General features: G+C 53.7%; 1 protein-coding gene across 1 annotated transcript in view; it reads left to right on the top strand.

Moving 5' to 3' along the window:
- Positions 1-4139: 4139 nt before the first annotated feature.
- GLG1 (golgi glycoprotein 1) overlaps positions 4140-23065 on the top strand; it is a gene marked incomplete at its 5' end in the record, with an annotated part of 66409 nt that continues 47483 nt past the window's right edge. The window contains one exon of the mRNA XM_084294749.1: positions 4140-4514. Within this exon, the coding sequence (XP_084150875.1) occupies positions 4140-4514 (375 nt within the window). The remainder of the gene's footprint in view (positions 4515-23065) is intronic.

Genomic DNA, 23065 nt, shown 5'->3' with positions numbered 1-23065 from the left:
AGCTTTCGTTGTGCTTTCCAGGAGGACTGGAAATGCTGCTGGAGGCAGGCTGGCCTCACCCATCCCTGAACTGCACTGCAGGTGCTGCAGGGTGGCCGTGCCAGGGCTTTGCCATCCACCCCTGCAGCAGCATTGCAGTGCTCGGGGTGAGATTTTGGGTTTGGAGCAGCAGCCACGGCAGGAGGCACTGCGAACACTGCCTGTGAGACAAAACACAACTCAAAACAGATATTTTTTACCCTGAAATTCCCCTGCTCCCAGGGGAAGCTGCATGCTTGCAGCACCGCTTTCAGCTGATCCGGCACCAAAGCCGGTGTGTGACCGGACAGATCGCAGTGGGCTGCCACGCAGTGTGGCCGGGCACTTTAATCTTTTGGGGTGAAACCAGTTGTGAGAGGGGGCCAGCCAAAGCCCAGGAAAGCTGCAGCAGTGTCGGGGTTAGCCCCAGGGTTTTAGCATCTCAGCTGGCAGCACTGGGCTAAAACCCACCCTGTGGGGCTGTGGGGAGTAGCGATGCAGGCACTCAGGACCTCTCTGTTCCATCTTCTTTCCCTCTCATTTCCAAGCCTGGGGTTGCTGGCTGCTCATGCCTCAGGCTGCCGGCCAGGAGGAGGGTTTAGGGCCAAAGCTCAGGCTGCAAGGAAACCTGGCGGTATTTCTGAAAGCAGAAATTTCTTGCTCATGGTGCAGAGAGCAAGCACGCTCCCTGAAAATGCCCCTTTTTGACTCAATTTATTCTTGCAACCACCATTTCCTTCCACCTTTCATCCGTGAGGGCACAGTTGCTGTCTCTGTGTGTGCTTTTTTCTTTATATCTTTTCACCTAATCTCTCTTACTTGACCCAATGCATGCAGTGGGGGTGGAAAAATTCAATTTGTCTGTCTGTCAAAAGTGGTATTGAGCAAATCGCTCTGCCCCAACTCTATCACCTTTGTAAGAACTTGCAGAGCTTGGCTCATCTCACCTGTCGTAAAGCCCTGCTTTGGGGACGAGAAGACTCTTATGGGGGCACCTGTTTTTCTCTGTCCCCGGGGGGGGAAGATGGAGCCCTAACAGCACCCCGCTAAGTGTGAAATGCCAAATCCCAGCCCTGAAGCTGAGGGTCCTGCACAGGAGCTGTGCTGGATCCAGGGTCAGGGGCATCCTGGTGCAGTGGCCTCTCTTGTGGGCAGCAGGGACAAAGCCTGGTCCCTCCAAAGGGGCCACAGGTGTGGCCATGCAAGATCCCATGAGAGCCATGAGACCTTGTGCATGAGCATCTTGGAGCAATGAGCAGCTCTTTGATATTTTGTTTTTTTCTTCTTCATTCAATAGTTGGCCTCAAGTTTTCCATGCTACACACCAGTCAAAAACAGCTTTAGGCATCCAATTATTCATTTTCTCATGGGTTTTCCTATGTCTGCCATCTGCACAGCCAAGACCTTCTCAGTCTTTGAAGAGTCTCCACAATACCCCTCTGAGAAGAGTGACGTTGTTACCCTCGTTCCACAGACGGGAATGGAGGCACAACGAGATTTAAAGCAAAAACTGGGCACGAATTTTGGATGCCTGATGTGGGACATTCAGGGTCAGGCTGCTTTGCCAGGATCGTGAGCATGCCTGAAGCTCAGCTCCCTGCTCTCGCTGCCAGTGGCACCAGTTCAGCGTTTTGGCAAGCACCAGCGCACGTGGATTGTGCTGTAAATGAAGACACCCGAGTGGGAGCTGGTGGCAGCGATTTCAGCAGCCACGGGGGCTGGCACGCTGCCGTCTGCCTTCCTTCATCCTCCTTTCTCCTCACTTTGTCCCCTTCCCCATCACCCCCTCTCTGTTGTCCTGGGTTCATCCCCTTCTCCCCTCTGCTTCAGGGCCTCCTGCAGCTCCTCTCCTCTCCCCGTCTCCTCTCCTTGCCCGTCGCTCAGCTTCCCACAAGCCAGCTTTGCTTTCCTCCTCTCTGCTTCTCCAAGTCACACTTGTGCCGTTTTTAGCCTTGCAGCTGTGACTCCACGTTTGGAGGTTCAGCTGGCCTGCGAGTATTGCACGTGGCAAAACATCACGATTTCTTTAAATCTGTAAAAGTTCCTTTAAATCTGTAAAAATACCCAGAGACCTGGGGAGTTGTACGTTCAGCACACAGCCTGCTGGAAGGACAGACAGGCCCCAGGTCCCGGTGTTTTGGTTTAGTTTCTGCTTAGTGGCTTTGCCCTACATCCCCTTCTGCAGCATTGGTTTGCCACCAGAAAGCCACAGTGGAAAACCGCTGTGGATGTTTGAGAACAGCCAGAGCAATGAGGCGGCTCCTGGTGCTGTGTCCAGTGCCTGTCCCTAATTAATTGGTCATTAAGAAACGTGTCCCATAGCCAGGGGACTCACAGCTGCTGATTTGAGGTGTCCTGCTCCAGCTGGGACAGAAGGGCTCTGGTGCCTACACACACCCAGCGGCCCACTCCCTCTTGTCCTATCATTATCTACCCAAGTAAAGAGTCCCTTCTCCATCCTTTTTATAAAACCCCTTTAAGTACTGAAAGGTCACACTGAGGTGTCCCCAAGGCCTCCTCTTCTCCATGCTGAACACCCCCAGCTCTCTCAGCCTCCTGTCGGGCCTGTGATGGCACCTGGGGCCCACGATGGTGGCTGGGGACTTGAGGATGGCAGCTGAGGCCCGTGATGGTGTTTGGGGCTGTGAGGATGGTTGGGGACCATGGTGATGGTGGTGGGGTTCGTGTTGTTGTCTGGGCCCTGTGAGGGTGGTTGGGGCTGTGAAGGTGACCAGGGACCATGGTGATGGTTGTTGGGGACTGTTGGGGACTCTGGAACGTGTCCAGAGCAGGGCTATGAAGGTGGTGAGGGGTCTGGAGCACAAGTCCTGTGAGGAGTGGCTGAGGGCACTGGGGGTGTTTGGTCTGGGGAAGAGCAGGCTCAGGGGAGACTTCATTGCTCTCTGCAACTGCCTGAAATGAAGCTGTGGGGAGCTGGGGGTCAGCCTCTTCTCACAGGTACCCAGTGATAGCAGCAGAGGGAATGGCCTCAAGTTGTGTCAGGGGAGGTTCAGGTTGGAAATGAGGAGACATTGCTGCTCAGAAAGAGCAGTCAGGCATTGGGACGGGTTGCCACCAGGGAGGTGGCGGCATCACCGTCCCTGGGGGTGTTCAAGGAAAGGTTGGATGTGGTGCTTGGGGACATGGTTAGTGGGTGATATTGGTGGTAGGGGGCAGTAGGACCAGATGATCTTGGAGGGCTTTTCCAACCTTAATGAGTCTAGAATTCTACTTGGAGACATGGTTTGTCCCTGTGTGTTCTCAAGGAGATATTCAATGTGGTGCTTGGGGACACGGTTTAGTGGGTGACATTGGTGGTTGGACCAGATGATGTGGAGGGCTTTCCAACCCTGATGATTCAAGGATTCTACTTGGGGACATGGCTTATCCCTGGGGGTGCTCAAGGAGAGGCTGGGTGTGGTGCCTGGGGACATGGTTTGGTGGGTGACAATGGTACGGGATGGTTGGACCAGGTGATTTGGAGGGCTTTCCAACCTTAATGAGTGTAGAATTCTACTTGGAGACATGGTTTATCCCTGGGGGTGTTCAAGGAGAGGTTCAATGTGGTGCATGAGGACATGGTTCAGTGGGTGATGGTGGTGGTAGGGGGCGGTTGGACCAGCTGACCTTGGAGGGCTTTTCCAACCTTAATGAGTCTAGAATTCTACTTGGAGACATGGTTTATCCGTGGGGGTGCTCAAGGAGAGATTGGACGTGATGCTTGGGGACGCGGTTCAGTGGGTGACATTGGTGTTTGGACCAGATGATGTGGAGGGCTTTCCAACCCTGATGATTCAAGGATTCTACTTGGAGACATGTCTTATCCCTGGGGGTGCTCAAGGCGAGGTTGGACGTGGTGCTTAGGTACATGACAGTGGTGGCAGGGGGTGGCTGGACCAGCTGCACGGCTGGGCTCCCCCATCTTTTTAGTACACCAGCAGTGCCACCCATCATGGCGGCCACACCATGAGGCGGGGGGGGCACCACAGCGCAGGCTGCGCGCCGAGTGGGCGTGGCCACCCCCCCATACACGGAAAGGGGGCGTGGCGCGCGGCGGTGACGTCAGGCGCGGGGGGGCGGGGCCGGGCCGTGCGGGGCGCGCCGGCGGTGGCGGAGCCAAGATGGCGCCGTGCGGACGTGTCCGGGGCCGCGGGCCGGGCCCCGCGCTCCTCCCGCTCCTGCTCCTCGCCACAGCGGCCGCGGCGGCCGGGCCGGCCCCGGGGGCTCCCCCGGTGCCCGGAGGGGCCTTGCAGGGACCTGGAGGAGGAGCAGCGATGGTGGGAGGAGGAGGAGGAGGTGGAGGTGGTGGTGGTGGAGGAGGAGGAGGTGGCCCGCGGGGGCCCCGGAGCGGTGTTGGAGGTGGAGGGGGGGGCTCCGGCGGCGGCTGGAAGCTGTCTGAGGAGGCGGTGTGCCGCGAGGACGTGGTGCGGCTCTGCTCCAAGCACAGCTGGGCCAACAACCTGGCCGTGCTCGAGTGCCTGCAGGATGTCCGCGAGGTGAGGGGCCGGGCCGCGGGGGGGAGGCGGCGAACAAAGAGGGGGGGGGGCGGGGGGGGCTCAGGGGGTCCCTCACGGGTCCCTCAGGGGTCCCTCAATGCCCCCTCAGGGCCCCCGAGGCGCTGCAGCCCTCAGGAGTTCTCCAGGAGGGGGCCCTGCTGGCCCTCAGGGGGCGCTGAGGGGTCCTGGGGGCTCTCCCGTGGTCTCTGTTTTTTTTTTTTTTAGGGTCCTGGGGGGCTCCGGGGGTCGCCACCCAGCAGGCAGGGGCCGTCAGCGCTGCCCCCACGCCGAGGGGGTGTGAGGGGGCCGTGGGGGGGTTCCTCTGCTGTGGGGTGGCCTCAGGGGGGTTTCGGGGCCCATCCGCCACCCCGCTGTTCGGTGGGGTTTGGGGGCTGTGGGGGGGTGGTTTTGGTGGGCAGGGGGCGGTGCTGGTGCTGAGTTTTTGGTTTCCCTTCTGTCAAGTCCGAGAACATCAGGCCGGGGCGGTTTTAAGGCTTTGAGCAAGCGGGGAGGTGTTTGGGGGAAAAACTGCTCGTTTCTCCTCTGTTATTTTGGGGGCAGCAGACGGCAGCATCTCGATGGCTGCTGTCACCGAGGGGAGCTTTGGGGTGGGCAACCGGTGGTGATTCCCAGCTTAACCCCCCCCCCCCAAAGACCCTGGTTTGGGTTTTTAATCCAACTTCGGGCTTAACGTTGGACATGCGAGGTGCTGGCAACAGCTACCCTGATGCCTGAGCCCACCGGGGCCCCAAAGTGCTCGGGGTTTGCTGCAGGAACACCTCGCCCCATGCCGGGGGCTCCGGGGCCCTTTGTAGGGCGGCGCCGTCCCCGAGCCCCTCCGGGTGTCCGGGCTGCAGGAGGTGCCTCAGGAGCCAGCCGCCTGCCAAAAGACGAGCCCTTGTTATTCCTTTCTTTCCAATTGTGAGGCTCCTCCCTTCTTCTTTCTTTCTTTTTTTTTTTTTTTTTTTTTATTCCTCACGCTCCCAGTGCTTATTGGTTTTCAGCCATTTTAGCGCACAGGACCTCTCAGCGGTGCTGTTCAGCAGCTCTCAGCCGGGATGGTCAGGCTGTTTTATGGAGTTCAAGGGGCTCGGGGGGGTGCCTGGCTTCGTTTTGGCAGGTAGGAGCCCAGGTCGGTGCTGAGCCTGCTTGTGGTTTTCCTTTCCCTTTGGGGGCGACATCCCAGGCAACAGTGGGACACCCGGGGTGAGGTTTCTCCCCAAAGGAGCCCCTGTTCAGCGAAACGAGTCGTAAATGTTGGGCTGCACGTGGGCCAGGCATCCCCTGGGGGGTTTTCTTTGTGCCGAAGGCAGCAGCTGAGGAACCGAGTGGTGTTTCAGCTGTTACCCCTATTGGAAAAACTTCTTGCAGCTGGCGTGGGCAGCACCTGAAGTGTAGCAGTCCCGTCTGGTAGGGGGGAGAGCGACGACAAGCTGAAGTTTTTGGAGCCTGGTTTAAAAAAAAAATAAAAAGAAAAGTTGGGCTGCAGCAAAAGGCAGCTGCCTTCTTCATGGCTCTTCAGGTGGTTTTGTTTTTCTCGATGGAAAAGTTCCTCTGAAGTGGAGAAACTTCCAGTTTGGAACTGGGAGCAGTACTGAGAGCGGCACCTTTTTTTTTTCCCCTTGATAATGTGATACAGAATAGCGACGGTACTCTAAAACCAGAGTAATCAGGAGCTGTGTGAAACCTTCCTTCAGATTTCGTAGCCCGCAGGTGAGCGGGATGACTTGTTCTGGTGGCCTGTGTGAGCGCCACGGCTGTGTGGTTCTGGTATCTGCCGCTTCGGGGCACGTCCTCCCCTTGTCCCTGCTGGCTGATCGTGAGATTCGTGGTTCTGGTTGGTGGGTTACAGGGGATTGCTGAGAGAAGCTGTGTAACAGGAACTTAGAGAAAAAGAAATAAATAAAATAGAAACAAGGTAGAGCTGTCAAAAAACCCAAACCCTGCTTTTTAAAGGTCTGGCTGCGAGAGGTTGCTCGTAGCCTGTCGATTTGAAGCGTTCTTAACACAGGTAGTTGAGCACTGCGTATTTTTAAAATTTTTTCAAAAAAACAAACATCAGACTGATCTCAAATACTTCTACAAAGCCAAGGAGGTGCTGGAGGGGACCTGCTGCCCTCCAGGTGTGGTTCAGCTGCCTGAAACCCAAGGACAGGACCTCCCCTTGCTCTCCCAGCTTTCCTCTCCTGGCAGAGCAGTGCGAGGCTGCTCCTGACCCGCAGCATGGAGCGGGCTGAGCCTGCCAGCTTAAACGTCCTGGTAATCAGCAAAACGCACATTTGGGTGAGTTTTCTGAGTGCTTTTCTTCTTCTGCTTCAAGTGATTTGCGTGCTGGTTGCGTCGCTGTTTGGAGTTACTTCAACGTTGCCATCAGAGCTCTTGTTTTCATCTGAGCAGTTTCATGCTGAGACATGGAAGGAGCAGAAGCAGGGTGCTGCGTGCGTTTGTCTTTCAAAATTGTGTTTTAAAGAGTGTTTTTCCAAGCGATTCCCGTTGCCGGCCTGCTCCTAGGGAGACTTCAGAGCCTGCCTGTCTCTGAGTGTGAAGGCTGCAGCTTGGAGCTCTCCTTTACGAGCTGCCCATTAAGCTAATTTTCGTGGTGGTTCTAGTACAAAGAAACCCATGAAATATTCACATATTTGCCAGGTGAGTTTCTTTTCATGTTTAATGATGATTTGCATTTGAAGCATGACCGAGTTGTTGATTTTTGAGGTAGGAAACGTTAGCAGGTATGGAAATACCTCAGCCAGGGAAGCACTGAACTGGTTTCTTAGCATCATTTTACTGTTAATGCATCTCAGGTCTGATTAATTGGTGAGCTAACTCGGTGTCATGATTGTTGAGCATTGCACTTGTAAAAATATATATATATATGAAGTGTTTGTGTGAGCTAGCAATGACAATGCACATCCACCGGTGTAATTTTGATGCAGGATAAGGCAAAGTAATTTTTGTTGAGCTCAGAGGGTCACGGTGGAGGTGGGATGAGCCCTTGTGGTTTGGGCTGCTTCATCTGGGGGGGATGAGCTTCTTTGGTAGCGACCTTATGGCAGGGATGGGGTAACTGGGCTGAAATGCTCTGCTTTTTGGGGAAAAACGCGTCTCTTTTGGCATTGGGGAGGGGTTAAGGACAAGGGAGGCCAATCCTGAAGCCTTGAGGGTGGTTGTTTCGCTGCTTGCTCTGTGGGGTTGCTCCGGCAGTGCCTACAGCAGGATCATCGGCTTCAGACATCAGCACACGCAGGGATTTGTTTTTAAGGCGATGATCAGAAACCTGGAGGATGTACCTTAAGCCTCGCCGAGGGCTTTGCTTCTGCTGTCCCTTTTTTCTGAGGGCTGTTGAGCCGGTGCTGGTTCAGAGCCACCCGTGTGGGGCACGGGATCCAGGGACTGCGACATCCATAAGGGGAACAACTTCTTCCCAGCAGATGAAGTTGAGCTAATTTGAGAGGCTGAATTAATGATGGGACTGGAGCTGGATGCTGTATGAGGGGAAGCCCCTGTCCCTGTCCTGGAGATCTCCAGGTAGCGTTCTGCCTTGGGCTGGGCTTGACGAAGAATTCCTGGTGGTTTGTGGTGGGTGCAAGTTGATTTGGACCCTCGGTATGGTTTCTCCTCCTCCTGTAGCCTGTAGAGGGGAGATGGATCCTCCAAAGGGGCAGGAGGGGAGTGGTTTGGCTCGGGAGGAGGGGATCTGGAAGGGTAAGGTTTGGAAGAACAACGAGCAGCAGCAAAAGGAAATGATGGAGGTGAGACTGGAACACTGCCGGTGGCTCCTGAGCCAGGGTTCTGTTCTGTCCCCAATCTTTCCACGTGCCCAGGTACTACAAGCCCAAATTACTTTAGGCTTTTATGGTCATGTCCTTCAGTGAAACCCTAAACACACTTCAGCAGCCTTGTTTGTGATGGGGACGCCTTCGGCATCTGCCTTTGGCTTCCTGTGGGGTGCAGTGAGCCTTGCGAGCCCGGCATGGGCTGGTTCTGATCCCTGAGCAGCCCAGTGGCTCCTCGCCCCTTTTATACTGCCATGTGTCCCCATGTGTGCCTCCAAGCATGAGCTGAGCGAGCCGTGCCATGGTTTGGTGACAGAGTGACCATCTCAGCCCTCTAGGTAGGCGTGTGGCAGATCCGAGGCTGGGTGGTGGCAGTAGGGCCGGGTACGGGTGGTTTTTCCCCCAGCTTACAGCCCCTTCTCCTTGGGGACATCACATTTGGAACCAAAAGGTTTGAAGGAAGAGTTCCTAGGCAGGCTGTGTGCCGTGTTCCTGGTCCAGGGATGGTGTCCAGATGCTCGTTCTCGATGGAGCAGCTTCCCAGCACGTGAGCACCGCTTTCCTGGTAGGCTCCGCTTGTCTCGCTCTGTTGGGAGGTGCGCGCTTGCTTCTGAAAAAGCCCTGCAGGTATTCTTCCTGATTTAAAAAAAAAAAAGGGGGAAGAATTGGACGGATAAAAGGTCTAGGTAATTACCTTTTCATTTGAAATCTTGCTTCACAATAACTTTTTGATCTTCTAATTTAGTTTTAAGCTCTGTGAAGTTGGTTGCTATGGCACTTAAAATAAATCAGGGCCGCTGGCTGCTGGCTCTGTCATCGTGGGGTCCTCTCAGGTTTTGGGTGTTTGGTTCCCAGGTACCTGTGGTGCTGGGTCGGGTCAGGAGCAAAGATCTCTCTTCCCCAGGCACCAGCTTATGGGGTTTAAGGCTGCTGGTGGGCATCCAGTGCCTCTTTGTCAGGTGGCATGGGGACAGATGCACGTTAATCGTGCTGACACCAGGACGGGGACGTTTATTTGCTGCAGTTCTTTTGGGCAGAGACACAAACAAAACATTAGGAACAACTGGAGTGACAAAAAGGTAGGATTTGATGTACTGAGCCTTGCTCTACGTGCCCACAGTGCTTTCAGCTACTGCAGCTGCAAGAGTGGAGCGTGTTTGTGAAACACTTCTCATAGTTCTTTGGTCCTGGGGAGGTCGAGTCCCTCCTGGAGGTGGCAGCCGGCTCTGTTGGTGCAGCTGAGGTGAACAGCCACATGGCAGCCCTGCTGTGTGGAATTATTCAGCCAAATGTGCCGGGTTCTGCTTTAAAACAAAATGCCTAACCCACCCCAACACCTGTCTGTGATCTGGTGCTAGATCCGTTGGGTTTTAACAGGAGACTTCACTGCTCCTCCTTGTGCTCAGTAGTTTGATAATTGAGGCTTTTCTAGACCGTCGGGTCACTGCCTGGTAAAATGCTCGCCACCAAGCGAGCGGCAAAGCAAGCTCAGCAGAGCGTGCCTTCTCTGAAGGGATGAAGTAATTGCCCTACAAAAAACTCGTGGTGGAATTAAAAAGAAAAAAGAAAAGCTGCCCGGCTCCTAAACCTGCTGCAGCGGTCCCGAGTCAGCTTCCATTGGATGGGTCTCCAGCTGAGCTGAAGGAAGGTCTGGAAGAAGCTTAAAGTGAGTTATTGTTATCAGCTTGGTGTCTGTCCCTGCGTGTGGCCTGTCCTTTAAGCCTGTGGGTCTAAAGAAGTGGATGGCAGCATAATCCTTGTACTGTAGGGTTGGACAGGCCAGTTGTGACTTGGAGCCCCCAGTAAGCATGGGCAGAGAGAGCTGTTGGCTGGGATTCGCGCTTTCCAAGCCTTCTCTGCTGCTCCTCACATAACGCTTGGGGTTCCCCCTTGTTTTTTTGGCTGTCAGTTCAGAGTTGGTGCCGCAAGCACAGTGCTCGTGGTGTTTGGGTGTTGGAGACACGTGCTGGGTGTGCTGCTGTGCACAGCTGCTGGACCTCACCGAAGCCTCGGGAGCTGACTGCACAAGCACCAGGTACGCTGGCACAGCCTTTCTTGCTGCCAACCTTGTGAACGAAGGCTCAGACTCCTGTCTGTCATGGTTAGCATCATTAAAGGAGCACGGAGAAGTCTCTAATTCCCATTTTGTGGCTGGTGATTGGAGCTGTGCTCCTAACGAGTCGCGTGGAGCACTGCGTGGGGAGGGCTCGTCAGCCGGCCTGGGACAGGGGACATTCACCGTGCTGTAGTGTGGTTGTGATGGGAGGTGTCTTGTGGGAGCCTTAATAATCCATTTTTTCTGCTTTAAACATGGATTTTCTGCGAGTGCCTGCTTTTCAGGCAGGGATTCAGCAGGATTTCAGGTCAGCACTTACCAGAGGGAAACGCGGTTAGGGGCTGCTCAGCAGCCGTGGCTAGAGAACGGCTGCTCGAGTCAGTGTCTGCAGCAGGACTCGAAGGTCTTGTGGAAGTGGTAACGTGGCCTATTTCTCAGCTTCCAGACAGCCGTCTTCACTCGTTTTGTTTCTACTTAGCCAGATCAAGTCGTTGTTTCGGCAGAAGAAGCCAAAATGCTGACTTATGGCACGGGTCCTCCCTGCGTCTTGTGCAGTGAGCGATGGTGGTGTTGAGCCTGCCTCGAGAAATCCCAACACAGCACCAGACAGAAGTGTGGGGCTCTTCCTTTTTCTCCACACAACGAGCCATCACCAAAAATCCTCCCACCCCAGCCCGCAGCAGTGCGTGGTACCCTCGACCAGCGCCGCGTCTGTTCTGCCTCGGGGCTGTCCACGCCAAACCCAGTGCTCGTGCTTGGAGGCTGTGTCATTCCTCTGAGCAGCTCCCAGCTGAGACCAGGTCCTCTTTTCGAAGATCTGGTGTGCTGTCTGAGATGGGCCAAGTCCTTCCTGTGGGTTACGGTCGGGGAGCAGGGATGGCTCCAGATAGCACGGCAGCGTTATCAAGGTTGCCATCCCGACGTGCTCCTGGTTCTGCAGGGAGCTGGGACCCTGGTGCTCTGCCTTGTTGGGCCACTGCTTTGGGGCTGGGATGTGAGGAGGTCAGGGGTTTGCCTTAAACAAAAAGCCACCTCTGTGAATGTAACAGGACAGTAAAAAGGAAGACCTTAAAAACAAGGGAAGAGAGTAACCCACAGCCCTTAGGTACTCACGTGGTCGAGATCCTCTCTGTCACCTCACAACGTTAGCGTTTCAGGTTTAAGGCAGGGTATTTCATATGCTTTGATTGCTCTGTTCTGAAATGGGGCCAGAAGAGCCTTTCCGAACTGAACTTTTGTTCTCAGGAAGCACTTAAAAATAAACTCGAGGAGCCAGCCCGATATTGCAGTGCGCTACCCTGGGAGCCGCGCTGCTGGAAGCACTTCTGAGCAGCCCTTTTGGGGCTTGGCACGGCTTTCCTTCGGCTCTTTGCTCGCCTGGTGCAGGCTCTCTCCTAGCATTAAAAGCCATAAAACAAGGTGAGGCAGGAGGTCAGCTCTGGAAGGTGGTGGAGCGATGGCTCGGCTCCAGGAGCGCTGCCCACGGGTGGCGTTTGGGGAGCTGCTGGCTGCTTTGTTGTGCCCTGAGCAACGCCGCATCGACGTGGATCCCACCCGTAATGCTGCTTTGGGTGCTGTGCTCAGGCACAAACCCGGAGCTTTCACAGTGAGATTGCTTCTATGTATGCTGCTAACCCCAAATCACCTGGAGACATGAGCTTGGTGCCCTCCTGCTGCTCCTGCTTGGAGAGAGGGATGTGCCGAGGGTCCTCTCAGTTCATGGCCACGCTCAGCATCAAAGGTGGATGCTCTTCTTTTTCCTTTAACATGGAATTTGTTATATTTTTTGTTTTTCACGTGTCAAACCGAGGCCACGCTAGCCAAATCTTAATTGAGTCTTTCCAAGGCACAGGAGCTGTTCCTCCAGCCTGGTCTCTCTTTTTTCCTAGAAGCATGTTGTAGTGCCCCACGGGGTGAGGTGGCCTTTGGTGCTGATAAAAGTCACGGGCTTGGCCTGATGACACGAGCACGGTGGCTGGAAGGAGCGAGTGGCTTTGAGGAAAAGCAAATAGGAGGCTTCTGTCAGAACCTTTCAGTGCTTGGATTGCCTGGCACATGGCTGGGATTTCGGCCACGGGAATATTTACGTTGAAGTCTTAATGGTTTTGGCTGGGTGACAAAGCGATAGACTCCTCCTTGCCCTGGAAGAGGGGTAGGATCAGCTGAGTCTTCAAGAAGAGTCCTCCAGTTGAGTTTTCCCTCTTATTGAGGGAAATACGGCTAAAAGCTGTCGGAATTGCCCTTGCTCCCTGGAGAGATGCCCATGGAGTGGAGGAGAGGCCTGCCCTGCTGGTCACGCTCGTGCTTGAATAACCTGACATACCCCAAATTATTTCGTGTGATCAAGGGCTGTTTTTTTTTAAGGTGTTTAATTTTTACAAAACCCGTTAGTGAACCTAAGCTGAAATTTTCTGAGCTGAGCAGCGAGTTGCAAGTAACTTAAAGAGAGCCCCCAGTTGGCTTGGGGACTAAATCGCTGTGGGATTGCCCTTCTCCCATGAGGGGAAACAGCTCTAGCTTGGATTTCTTTACCAGTATTATCTTTTTTTTGGCTCTGTATGGAGGAGCTGGCCTCTGCGGGCACTCCCCAGGATATTTCAATGTAGCTGCTGCCAGAGGAGCTCAGAGAGACTCTGGGGGTAAAACGCGGTGTGTCCAGCGGGGCCTTCAGGTTCCAGATGTAGCTCATCCACCTGAAGACTTTCTGCACTCGATTCGCCTCATTTATTCCCAAATTGTTTGCTTGCAGCCCCGTTCTCTGTTTCTAATGCTCCCCTTTGAAGGAGGGGTTGTCTCGGGAATGTGTCCGGCCGTTCAGGGCGAGGAGCGTGCACTGTGTGGGATCGAAAGCCTGGCTTGGGCTCTTCTAACACGGAGATACCAGAGATGGGGTGGGCTAACTACATACATTTTTAGGTTTTTCCTTTCTCAGCCGGTCACCTTGTCTCGTGGCAGGCAGGGAAGGAGATCACAAGCTTCTGATTTCCCTTCCCCAGGGGTTTTTGTGCTTCTCCAAAAGCCCCGTTTGTAAGGCCAGCCTTCCCTGGTGCTGAGGCACAATCAGCTTACAGCTTTCAGCACCTCATACAATTAACACCAATCGGGGCACATCTGGGGTCTAGGCAACTGATTTGACTCACGGAAACTAATTAAATTTAGGAGCAGTGAGCTGCTAATGGCTGTTGGCCCTCCTGCTTCAGATGTTACCATCCTCGGACAGACCGAGCTGTGAGCTGAGGCCCCAGAACTGGCAGCCAAAGTTCGGGAGAGGAATTGGTCCCATCCATGTGGGATGGATGGGGTGAGGCCCTGGTGCAGGACGAGGTGTCCCTCCTGGGGGCTGCCTGGGGGGGGTGAGCGCTCTGCACCTGTGGCACGCGGCCGCGTAAATGAATTCCGATGAGATGACTGGGGAGCCTAATGGAAAGCATGCTTTAATGAACCCCGGCTAATTACTCTATTAAGTTCTTGATCAATACACTGGAGACGCCTCAAACTACTCGCAAATTTATTTTTTTTTTAAATCTGCTATATATATATTTAAATTTTTCTGCATATCATCAAAACAACTGGGGATGCTTGGTCTGCAGAGCTCTGGTTCGCCGGGGCTTTAGGTGTTTGGAGGCCATCAGTACTCGAGGCTGAAGCCTTAAATGCTCCCAAAAACTTGAATTATGAAAGTTTTAGGGGATGAAGGAATGGGTTTGAAAGAGCTGATAGTTGGAGGGAACGCAAGTTTTTGAATAACGTTATAAATACCTAGATTATTCCAATATTTAGATATATTGAAATCTGCTTTGTGCTGTAGGCTTGGAACCTGCTTCACGTTCCTGCTGCAGGCTGAGGAGGCAGGAGGTGTGTGTGGCTCCCTAACAGAGGGCAGAGCCTGGAAATATTTGCATGTGTGTATGTCGAGGTGACCCGTAGCAGAGCCGTGGCTGGTGGTATCTCACACTTGGTTTTCTGCACTTCCCTGTGCGTGAATTGGTGTCAGTGGACGCCAGGTCTTGGCGAGTGGTAGCAGATGATGAGGGCATGCTGAGGCTTTAGGCACCGCTCGAATCCTTCCCCCTTCCCGTGCTTTGGGTGGTGGCACAGGGGGCTGGGAAGAAGCGTGTGTCTTATTTCCAGAAGTGGAGGCACTAGGAGGAGCACCCTGTAACCAGGTACCGGGTTGTGCTGGCTTAGAAACGGCCACGAGCACCCAGGTCCTGCTGAAGATCCCAAACCCTCGCTGGGTCCCGCTGGATTCAGCAGCTGATCACCGACAGAAGAGATCCCGAGCCGCTGAGCTTTCCAGAATTGAGCCTGGCAGGTGGTTAGGGGTGCAAACAGCCTTACAGCTCCATTGTTAGACCCCAAACACCTGCGTGAACTTGGAGGAAGCCCGCGGAGACGTCACCTGAAGGCAGCACGATGAGAGAGCAGAGCACGGCTGGGCCCTGGACTTCTGCAGGCGTTATTAGAGGCTTGAAATGTGCTGCAAAAACCCTCTGGGAAGAGGCAAAGCCCGTCTGTGGTTTCAGTGGATGCCTGGCGAGGGTCCCGCTGCGTGCTCTGCTGGCAGCCCAGCGAACGTGGGGAAAAGGCCGTGGTCCTTTGGCCTTCATAGGAGAAAAAGCGATGAGTTTTTTTGCAGTAATAGCGCAGGATTTTCATCATTTACTGCTTAATTTTGTGTAATTCCCTGGCCGATAACATAATTGAATTTTGAGCTTTCCCTTGGCCTCTTGGGTGCCTGAAAGCAAAGCAGGGTGTCCCGCGATGGGCTGGCTCCTGGCCTTAAACCCATCTCTGCAGGCGGTGGGGGCACAGCTGGTGGTCCCCGGCCCCAGGGACCTGTGGCTGAATGGGGAAGGCCCCAACCCTTCAGCTCCTGGCCCCCAAACCTGGCTCAGCTGCAGCTCCTGGAGCTCGTCGCGGCACCCAACGTGCCCCAAAGGGCTGGAGCCCCCTGGGGGGTGGCTGAAGGGGGCGAGGGCAGTCACTTCGTGGAGCTCGGTGTCTGGGATGTGTCCAGCCTGTTGCCTCTGGCTCTGCAGTAACAGAAATTAAAAATACAATAAATGAGACCCGGCCTGGTAATACCGTGGCTCTTTTTTTTTTGATCGGCGTGGTTATTTTCTAATAACTCCGAGCAATCAATCTCGGAGGCTCTGGATAAAAGAAATCTCAGAAGCTGCGCTGCCTGCAAGGCTCATGAGTGAGGGTGAGCAGCACTGAGTGAGGTTTATGGGGTTTGGCAACATCAGCCCCCTAAACCTGAGCTGAGGGGGGCTCTGATTTCCGCACAGCTCCCCAAGTATTGTGGGGTGTGAGGCAGCTCGAAGGTAAGGGGGTGTTGCAAGATGTGCTTCCAGGTGCCTGAACTGCCCCTGGTGCTTTTTTTCCTTAATCCTGGTGCTGCCAGCGAGTGGGATGGGCCCGTTTAGGCTCCCTCTCTGTTATTTCCCCCACCTGGTGTGGCTCAGGTGGGTTTCTTTGCTCTGCAGGTCTCGGAGCTGCTGTGTCCCCACGTGGCTGCTCCGGGGCTCCTCGCTGACCAGGGATGCTGCTGGAGGCCCTGTGGGATGAGGAATGCATCCATGTCCTCCCCAGCCCCAATAGAAGGCTGTCTGCTGTAATTTCCTGCTGACCTGTTCCTAATTAGCATGCAAATTAACTGCTCAATGCTGGAGATGGGAAATCCCTGGCATCTGTTGCAGCTCCAGCCCTCCTGCATTGCCCCTGCTGCAGCGGGGCAATTCCCCCGCTACCAAAAGGCTCCTTCCTGCACTTAACAAAATCCATTTTTCTGGGGGGATTGGGGTGCCTGTTGCCTCTTGCAGGGGGTCGTTTGGGGTGTTGTAGGCTCCTTGAAGCCGGCTGTCAGGAGGGCTGCGCTCCTCGGAGGCGTTGCAGCAATTTTGGGAAGAGATTGGGGTCTGAGAGCAGTGTTAGGGGTGCCAGCGAGGTGAGGATATCACTGTTATCAGTGCTTGTCATCGCTTAAAATTGAGGTTTTCATTAAATGCTGATACACACGTCTTTAGGAAGAGGCTTTGTTCATCAGGCAGGAGTTAATTTGGTGTGGGTATGGTCAGAGAGCGGGGCTGTGCCGTTGTCCTTGAGGCATCTCCTTATCCAACATCACTTATCTTTACCTCTTCATCATTCCTGTGCCCCCATCCCCTACCCCAAGGATGGCAGCAGTTGATCGAGTCACATTGTCACGATCTGCTTAAGGTTCAATAAAACCCCGCTTGGTTTTGGGGTCGCAGCTTGTTTCTGGTGCTGGCAACTCAGAGAGATCTTTGATGCGAGCTGGGCAAATCAGGAATGGAAAGGGTGAGGCGGGTAAATGCTCAGAAGCCTGTTTTCCCCCCACGCAGCTGAAGTTTGTTATTTTTGTGGAGTTTGCTGTTAGTTTGGGCCGGTTCGGTCGCAGGCAGTGCCGCGTCCTCACATCGTCGTTCTAGGAGTAGCTCCGTGAAAAACTGCATCTGGAGGAGCCTGAGGATAAGGGAAGACTTCTGAAAAGCCAGCATGAGTGGCTCTTCAACGCGGGAGAATTGTTGCGGGCTGTGCTTTGCCTTTCGAGCAGGTGGAGGTCTCCCTTAGGAGAATTAAACCCGAATGAAGGCACCTTGCTGCTGGCTGCCTGCCGCTGCGCAGAGCCCCGGAGCTGCACGCCTCCCTGCAGGACAGCACAAAGCCTCGCTCTGCTAATCCCATCCCGCTGCAACTTTCAAGAGAAGACGGGGGAGAAGGATCAAGCCTTCAGCTCAGATAATTGATGGATTAACTCCCTTTTTCCTTATCTCCAAGGGCAGGGAGAGCCGGCTGCTGGCTGAGCCCCACCTGCGTTAGCAAGACCTCGCCGGTTCCACCGAGGCTTCCCGTGGTGCCTCCCAGAAATGCCTTGCTGAGCGTTTTATGGGGTGTCCTAGTGCAAGAAGTCAGCAGGCTTAGTGCCCCACCGGGGTTCAGGTCCATGTGATGGTCTGCTCAGTTCTTAAAGCGGCACAGAGGGAGATGGGCTCCCCCAGATAACCTTGTGCCATGCTGGGGACTTGCTGCCTCTGCTGCTGGAGGGGGATCTTGCAGCAGGGGGAACTTGCAGGGTTGGTGCCTGTCCCCCGAGGCTGGGCAGATGTCCTTGCACCTTCCTGCAGAGCAAACCACAGCCAGTGGCTTTTGCAGAAGTGGTTTTTATTTGGGTAGCTGCGGAGCTCCCGTCCTCCCGCTGCCGGGGGCTGCGCTCGGTGCCATCCTCGCTCAGCTCGTCCTTCAGCAGCGGGGATCAGCTCAGGGCGGCTCGCTGGGAAGCGTGAGAGAGGGATACGTGCTTTAATAAGGCACTTGCTTCCCCGTGGAACAGCTCGGGTTTGTGGAGGCTGTGGTCTTTGAGCAGTTGGTTGCTTGAGGACGCGGACCTGCCACCGGGAGAGCAGCGCTCGCGCTCCGAGAAGCGGCTTCGCGAGTTCAAATGGGCAGAAGCCTCGTTTGTCTGCAATTATTACTTGCAAATGTGTGAACCTGTGGGAAACTGCCGCGCTGGCGCTTGTGGTGACACGCCGGGGAGCTTAGTCAGAGCAAAATAACCCTCCTCGAAGCAGGTCGGGTTTGGCGCGGGGGCTCTTGCGGTTGCCGCATGCCTCCAGCAACGCCGTGCTGGCCTGCAGAGTGCTCGGGCTGCAAGCTGTGGGCTCTGCATACAGCTGCTGGTGTCGCTGGTAAGGAACAAATTACCATTTTTGCTGTTCCTCTTGGTTTTGAGACCCACGGTGCGTCTTAGCACAGGAAGACGCGTTGGTGAAGGCTTCAGAATAAGGCCTGAAACTTCCTGAGATTAATCTGTAATTGGCTACCTTTTTTTCATCCGATTTGCATTCTGCTCTGCCACAGCAGAATTATATTTATATGTATTTACATATATATATATATACGTGTACCTGCCCATTTATTTATCTGGGAGCAGGGCAGTGGCAGCTCAGGTTTTCCTGTGTCACCTTCACTGCCAGCGGCTGCCGTGAGCAGCTTCACATCTGAAAAGCAGCAACTGAGCGGCTCCCCCACCCCCAGGGGTTCCTGAGAAGCAGGGAGGGTGACTTTTATGGGTTTGGGGTTTATTCTGTGCTTGCAGAGTCAACATTGTTGTAAAACTGCAGCTTGGGCTTTGATAAGCTTTGCCTGAATCGCTGTGCTTAAATGCACCCAAAAGGACCCCAGAAGCCTCACTCTGTGGGATCTTGGCATCTCGGCCTCTCAACGTCAAGGCAATTTGGTAGATTATCAGTTATAAAAATATCCTCAGGTGCCTCGGGTTGCCCCAGGGAAGCTGGTAGATGCCCTGTTACAGCTTCAGATATAAACCTGAATTTTGGGGGCTTCAGGAAGCCTGAAAATGTTGTTTTTTTTGGAACGCTTGGTCCGTGTGCGGTAAAGTGAAAAATGCCTGAATGTGGCAGTTCTTAACTAGCTCCGAGGCTTTTCTGTCTCTGCCTCTTGTTCCCGAGGGCAGCTGGGATGGAGCTAACGTGGTGCCGTGCCCCCGGATCGCCGGAGCCAGGAGCTGTGCGGCTGCAAAATGCAGCTGGTGGTGGTGCACCAACAGAGGAGGGACCTGGCTCTCCCCACACAGGGCAGCATCTCCTCCTTCCTGCAACATCTGAGCTCAGATGTAGTTGATAAAAGGGAAGCCATCGTACAGGGATTTTTTTTTTTTTTACTGGGGGGAAACCCCGATGGTTGCATCTCGGTGCCAAATAATCGCTGGAGGAATCGCGCTCTTGGGTTTCTTCTCCATCTGCTTCTGTTTTTCAGATGCCTCAAACTCTGCTCGTGTCACGCTTGGGCTCGTACCCAAACGGTGCCAGCGGAGCCCTGGATGCTCATTTTTTAGCCTGTGTTTTCCTGAGGCTCAGTTTCCACCCAGAAGAGCAGCGTGTGCCTCGTGGCAGAGGCAGCTTCCCTGCTCTTGTGCCAGGCACAAAGGTTCCTGCCTCACCTAGGAACACGCAGCTTCTTCCTGCTGGTGTGTAGTGCCTCTCTTCTGGGTTTTGTCTTGCCTTGAATTGTCACAGGACAATCATATCTTCAGCCTCTTCTCTACTCCGAGTTATATGACAGGTGTAAAAATGCCTGCATAAATTACTTGATAATCTGGGGGGTATTTGTATGGAGGCTGGCACCCAGCAGCTAATTTCTCCCTGAGCAAGACCACCTGGTCTGGTCAAGGACACCAAAAAAAAGAAATAAAAATAATACATTTTATATATATATATAAATTTATTTATTTTTTTTGGCAGCGGTGTTGACCTGTGCGTAAATCATTTTGGTCTTACCTTGGTGTTGCAAAAGCTGCACACCACCAGCACCTTTTTTCCCCTTGTCATTCAGATAGAGATCTGCTTGCAAGGGACTTAAATGCTTGCGTGGGGTAAAAAAAATAATAAAAAAGGCACCTCTGTGAGGGCAGTGCCATTGGGTTTTCCCCTGCACACCCCCAGGAGCTTGCTGCTGCCTTTGTAACTGTGTCGTGTGCGCAGTTGGGATCTTTGTTCTACTTTGGTATGAGGGGATTTCTTAAAGTCCTCTTCTGAGTGTTACTTGCTAAGGAAAACAGCTTTACTCTGCCTGTTGGGTGGGACCAAATGGTCTCGCTGCGTTCTGCAGCTGTCTGAGCTTTGCCATCAGCGAGCTGCAAGTCCCCATGAAAACTGGGGCCTGTCCGCTGTGGATTTCCACGGGGGCAGAGCTTTCTAGCTCCACGTTCATCCTGCAGTCACGCCTGGCCTTCAGGTGGTAGGAGAACATCACTGTGATGTGAACAACCATCAATAACAGCCATCTACCGACCATCAGCAGTGACCAGCGTGTGCCAAGTGACCTCTGCTACCTGCTATGGACTTCAGCTCTGAAGTTCCCTTGGATGAAACCAAAAAAAATCAAGGATTTGGCGTGGAGGATCGTGCTAGGTGGGGATGGGGTCACTGCTTTCCCTCCCTGTCCCTCCTTCCCCCGTTATTTCACTCCATAGATGTTAGCAGAGGAGCTGGAGGTGTGCTCAGGCTTTTAATTGCAGCTTGTCTTTATTCATAGCTTTTTAAGTGGGAGTTATGGAAGCGGTAATTGGAAGGATTTGTGTGCAGGTGTCTGGCTCCCCGCTACCAGTAAGGCGTCTTTCTACTAACGCTGCTTTCCAGAAAGCTCCTGAGCTCACTTAACATCCAGCACCGAGTACGTATTATGTTTTTTTTTTAAGCTTGCTCATCTGTGTAAAACTAGTCAGCTGTAATTTCTTCGCTTGGCCTAAGGGAAGCTGATCTGGCTGCTTACCGTGGTATCATTTTAAATCCTCCGAATTACCATCGCAGCCGGCGTTTTCAAGCAAAGCGCTTGGCTGAGCGGCTCTAGCTATCTATATCACGATTGAGCCCAGCAGTTTGAGCTGAAAAACGCTTGTGCGTTTGGGAAGGAGCCCTCAGAAACACGCAGGGCACTGAAGGCAGCTTCCTCCGGCAGAAGAGGCAGCTCCGTGCCCCTGCCTGCCTTCTCCTGGGGACCAGTCAGCTCGAACCCCTGGCATAGCTGCAATAAAGCAGCCCCGAGCCCTTTATCGGAGGGATAAACCGAAGGAAGGAGCTTTGGATCTGCAGCAAGGCTTTTGTTTGCGTCTTCTGAAGGCGAGCGGAATTTTGATTTGCTGGTTTGCTGCTAGTCCCATGGAAACCTTGCTTTCGCGGTGCCTCGGAAGACTTATTCACGTTGAATTCTGTTGAACAAAATCCAAATGATTTTATCTGGGGTTAAAATAAACATTTGAGTTTGCTTTTTCCTCCAGTAACGCAAGGAAAACATTGTGATTCATCCGGGTTAAAGTTCTGCCGCCTCTGCACCCAGCGCCGCCGTGGGCTTGTGCCGTTGAAGAAATGTTGCCCAGGCAAAAAAAAAAAAAAAAAGAAAAAAAAAGAAAAAGAAAACAAAAAAAAAGGAAACAAATGCATGTAAATCAGGTTGGTTTACATCTAGACCCTTCAAACGACTCGTCGCTCGCATCCACCTCTCCCGTGCGTCCCGCTCTCGGGTTCCTAAATAGCGCCGGGCGCGATGAATCAGGCCCGGGCTGGTGACTCACTGCCCTGCTGCTGCAGATGTCTCCAGCAGCCCTTTCTGGAGAGCTCCTCCGATGCAAAACGCAGCTTCCCGGGGAGCAGCCACCAGGCAGCAGCCACCTTCATTCAGCCTGCTCGGTGCCGAAGGAGAGCCCGAGCAGTAAAACTCCCCGGTGGCCATGGGGCTGGGGTCCAGCCCCTCCCCGCCAAGCCTCACGCCAGCAGAATTCGTTTGGTAAATGCCCTCGGTGTTTATTTAATCCGGTGTTTTCTTGCTTTGCAGTGAGACGCCGCGCTCTGCCCCTTAGCAGGCCTGAAGCAGCCCTGCCTTTTTCACCTCGGAGGAGGTGTTGGCACCGCAGGCTTGCTGAAAGTTTCCAGCGTCCCCTTGCGCACGAGGTCCAGGCGTGCGTTGCCAAAGCACAGCAAAGGCTAGCGAGTAAGGGGAAAAAATTAAAGCGTGGGCCATGCCACGTTGTACCAGCTCCAGGAATTAAAATCCGGATCTCAGCGTGGCACCGAGAGGCTCAGCACATCCGTCGGGTCCTCAGCCAGCGCGCGCCCGGCTCGCGTGGGTGCTGGCACCTCGGGCCCGTTGGGCTGGCCCGGAGCAGGGAGCACCCCTGGCAAGTTGTGCATCGGCTGGCCTCGGCTTGGCTTCCTGCTCCCCTCCTTTTTCTCTCTGTGGCTCTCAGGAGAGAGGAGAAACAGACGCCAGGGAAATCAATTTACCACCACGATTTGCGTCGCTCCCAGGCAGGTTGATTTAAATAAGCCAGAAGCCCAGATTTGAATAATTTCAGTCTTGCTTGAACGCTGTAGTAATCTTTCTAGAGTTTTCTAGGCTGGTTATATTATTTTGTGGCTAATTTTAGCCTTCACTGCCAAGCTTGGTGTTTTTCTTGACTAAATTGATAAGCTCTGTAATTATTTAAATGCTCGCATCTTAATGTTTCTATCTTTTAAATAACGTTTAAAAATGGTAAGGCATTATCTCCTGAATTACTTCTCCATTCATCAAGCTGCTTTTGGATGGAAGTGGCGATTTAATTAAGAAGCAGAAGATGAGTATTGTTAAAGCAGAACCGAAATAAATACGGGATCAGAGCAGTTGCTGCACGTGGGAAAACCTCTGTGACTTGTTCGAAGTCTTGCTGTCCTGGTCACGACCTTAAGATTTGCATAAATGATTTTTTTTTTTTTTATTTCTTAGTTTATGAAAAAAAAGAGATTTTCAGTTCCTCCTCGGTGGCCTCAGGGTACGGCGGGGTGGAGAACACGCTCTGCCCGTGTGGGTTCCTGGAGCAGCAGCTGAAGGCTTGCGGTGGCAGCGTGTTACAGGGCTCCTGTATCACCATCCTCAGCACCAGCAGCCCCCCGGGGATCCCCAAAAATCCTGCTCCTGCTGCCCCAGATCACCCCATGATCTCTAGGGTGGGCGCATCTTCCCCAGCCTTGTTCCTGGCTCCATCCCGTGGATGCTTGCTTCGTCTCCCTGTCATCGAGGAGGGGTCTCGGCTCTCCCTGCTGCACGCACTCCCAAATTTCTTGGGTTTCTCGGTGGGATGTGGTGCTGGTGGGCAGCTCTTTGTGACCGAAACCCCTCGTGGCTTGTCCCAGGCACTG

This window comes from Netta rufina (assembly GCF_964035555.1).
Source record: "Netta rufina genome assembly, chromosome: 13".
NCBI classification, from domain to species: Eukaryota; Metazoa; Chordata; class Aves; order Anseriformes; family Anatidae; genus Netta; species Netta rufina.
Note: the sequence above shows the minus strand (reverse complement) of the source record. Positions and strands in the feature narration are given on the sequence as shown.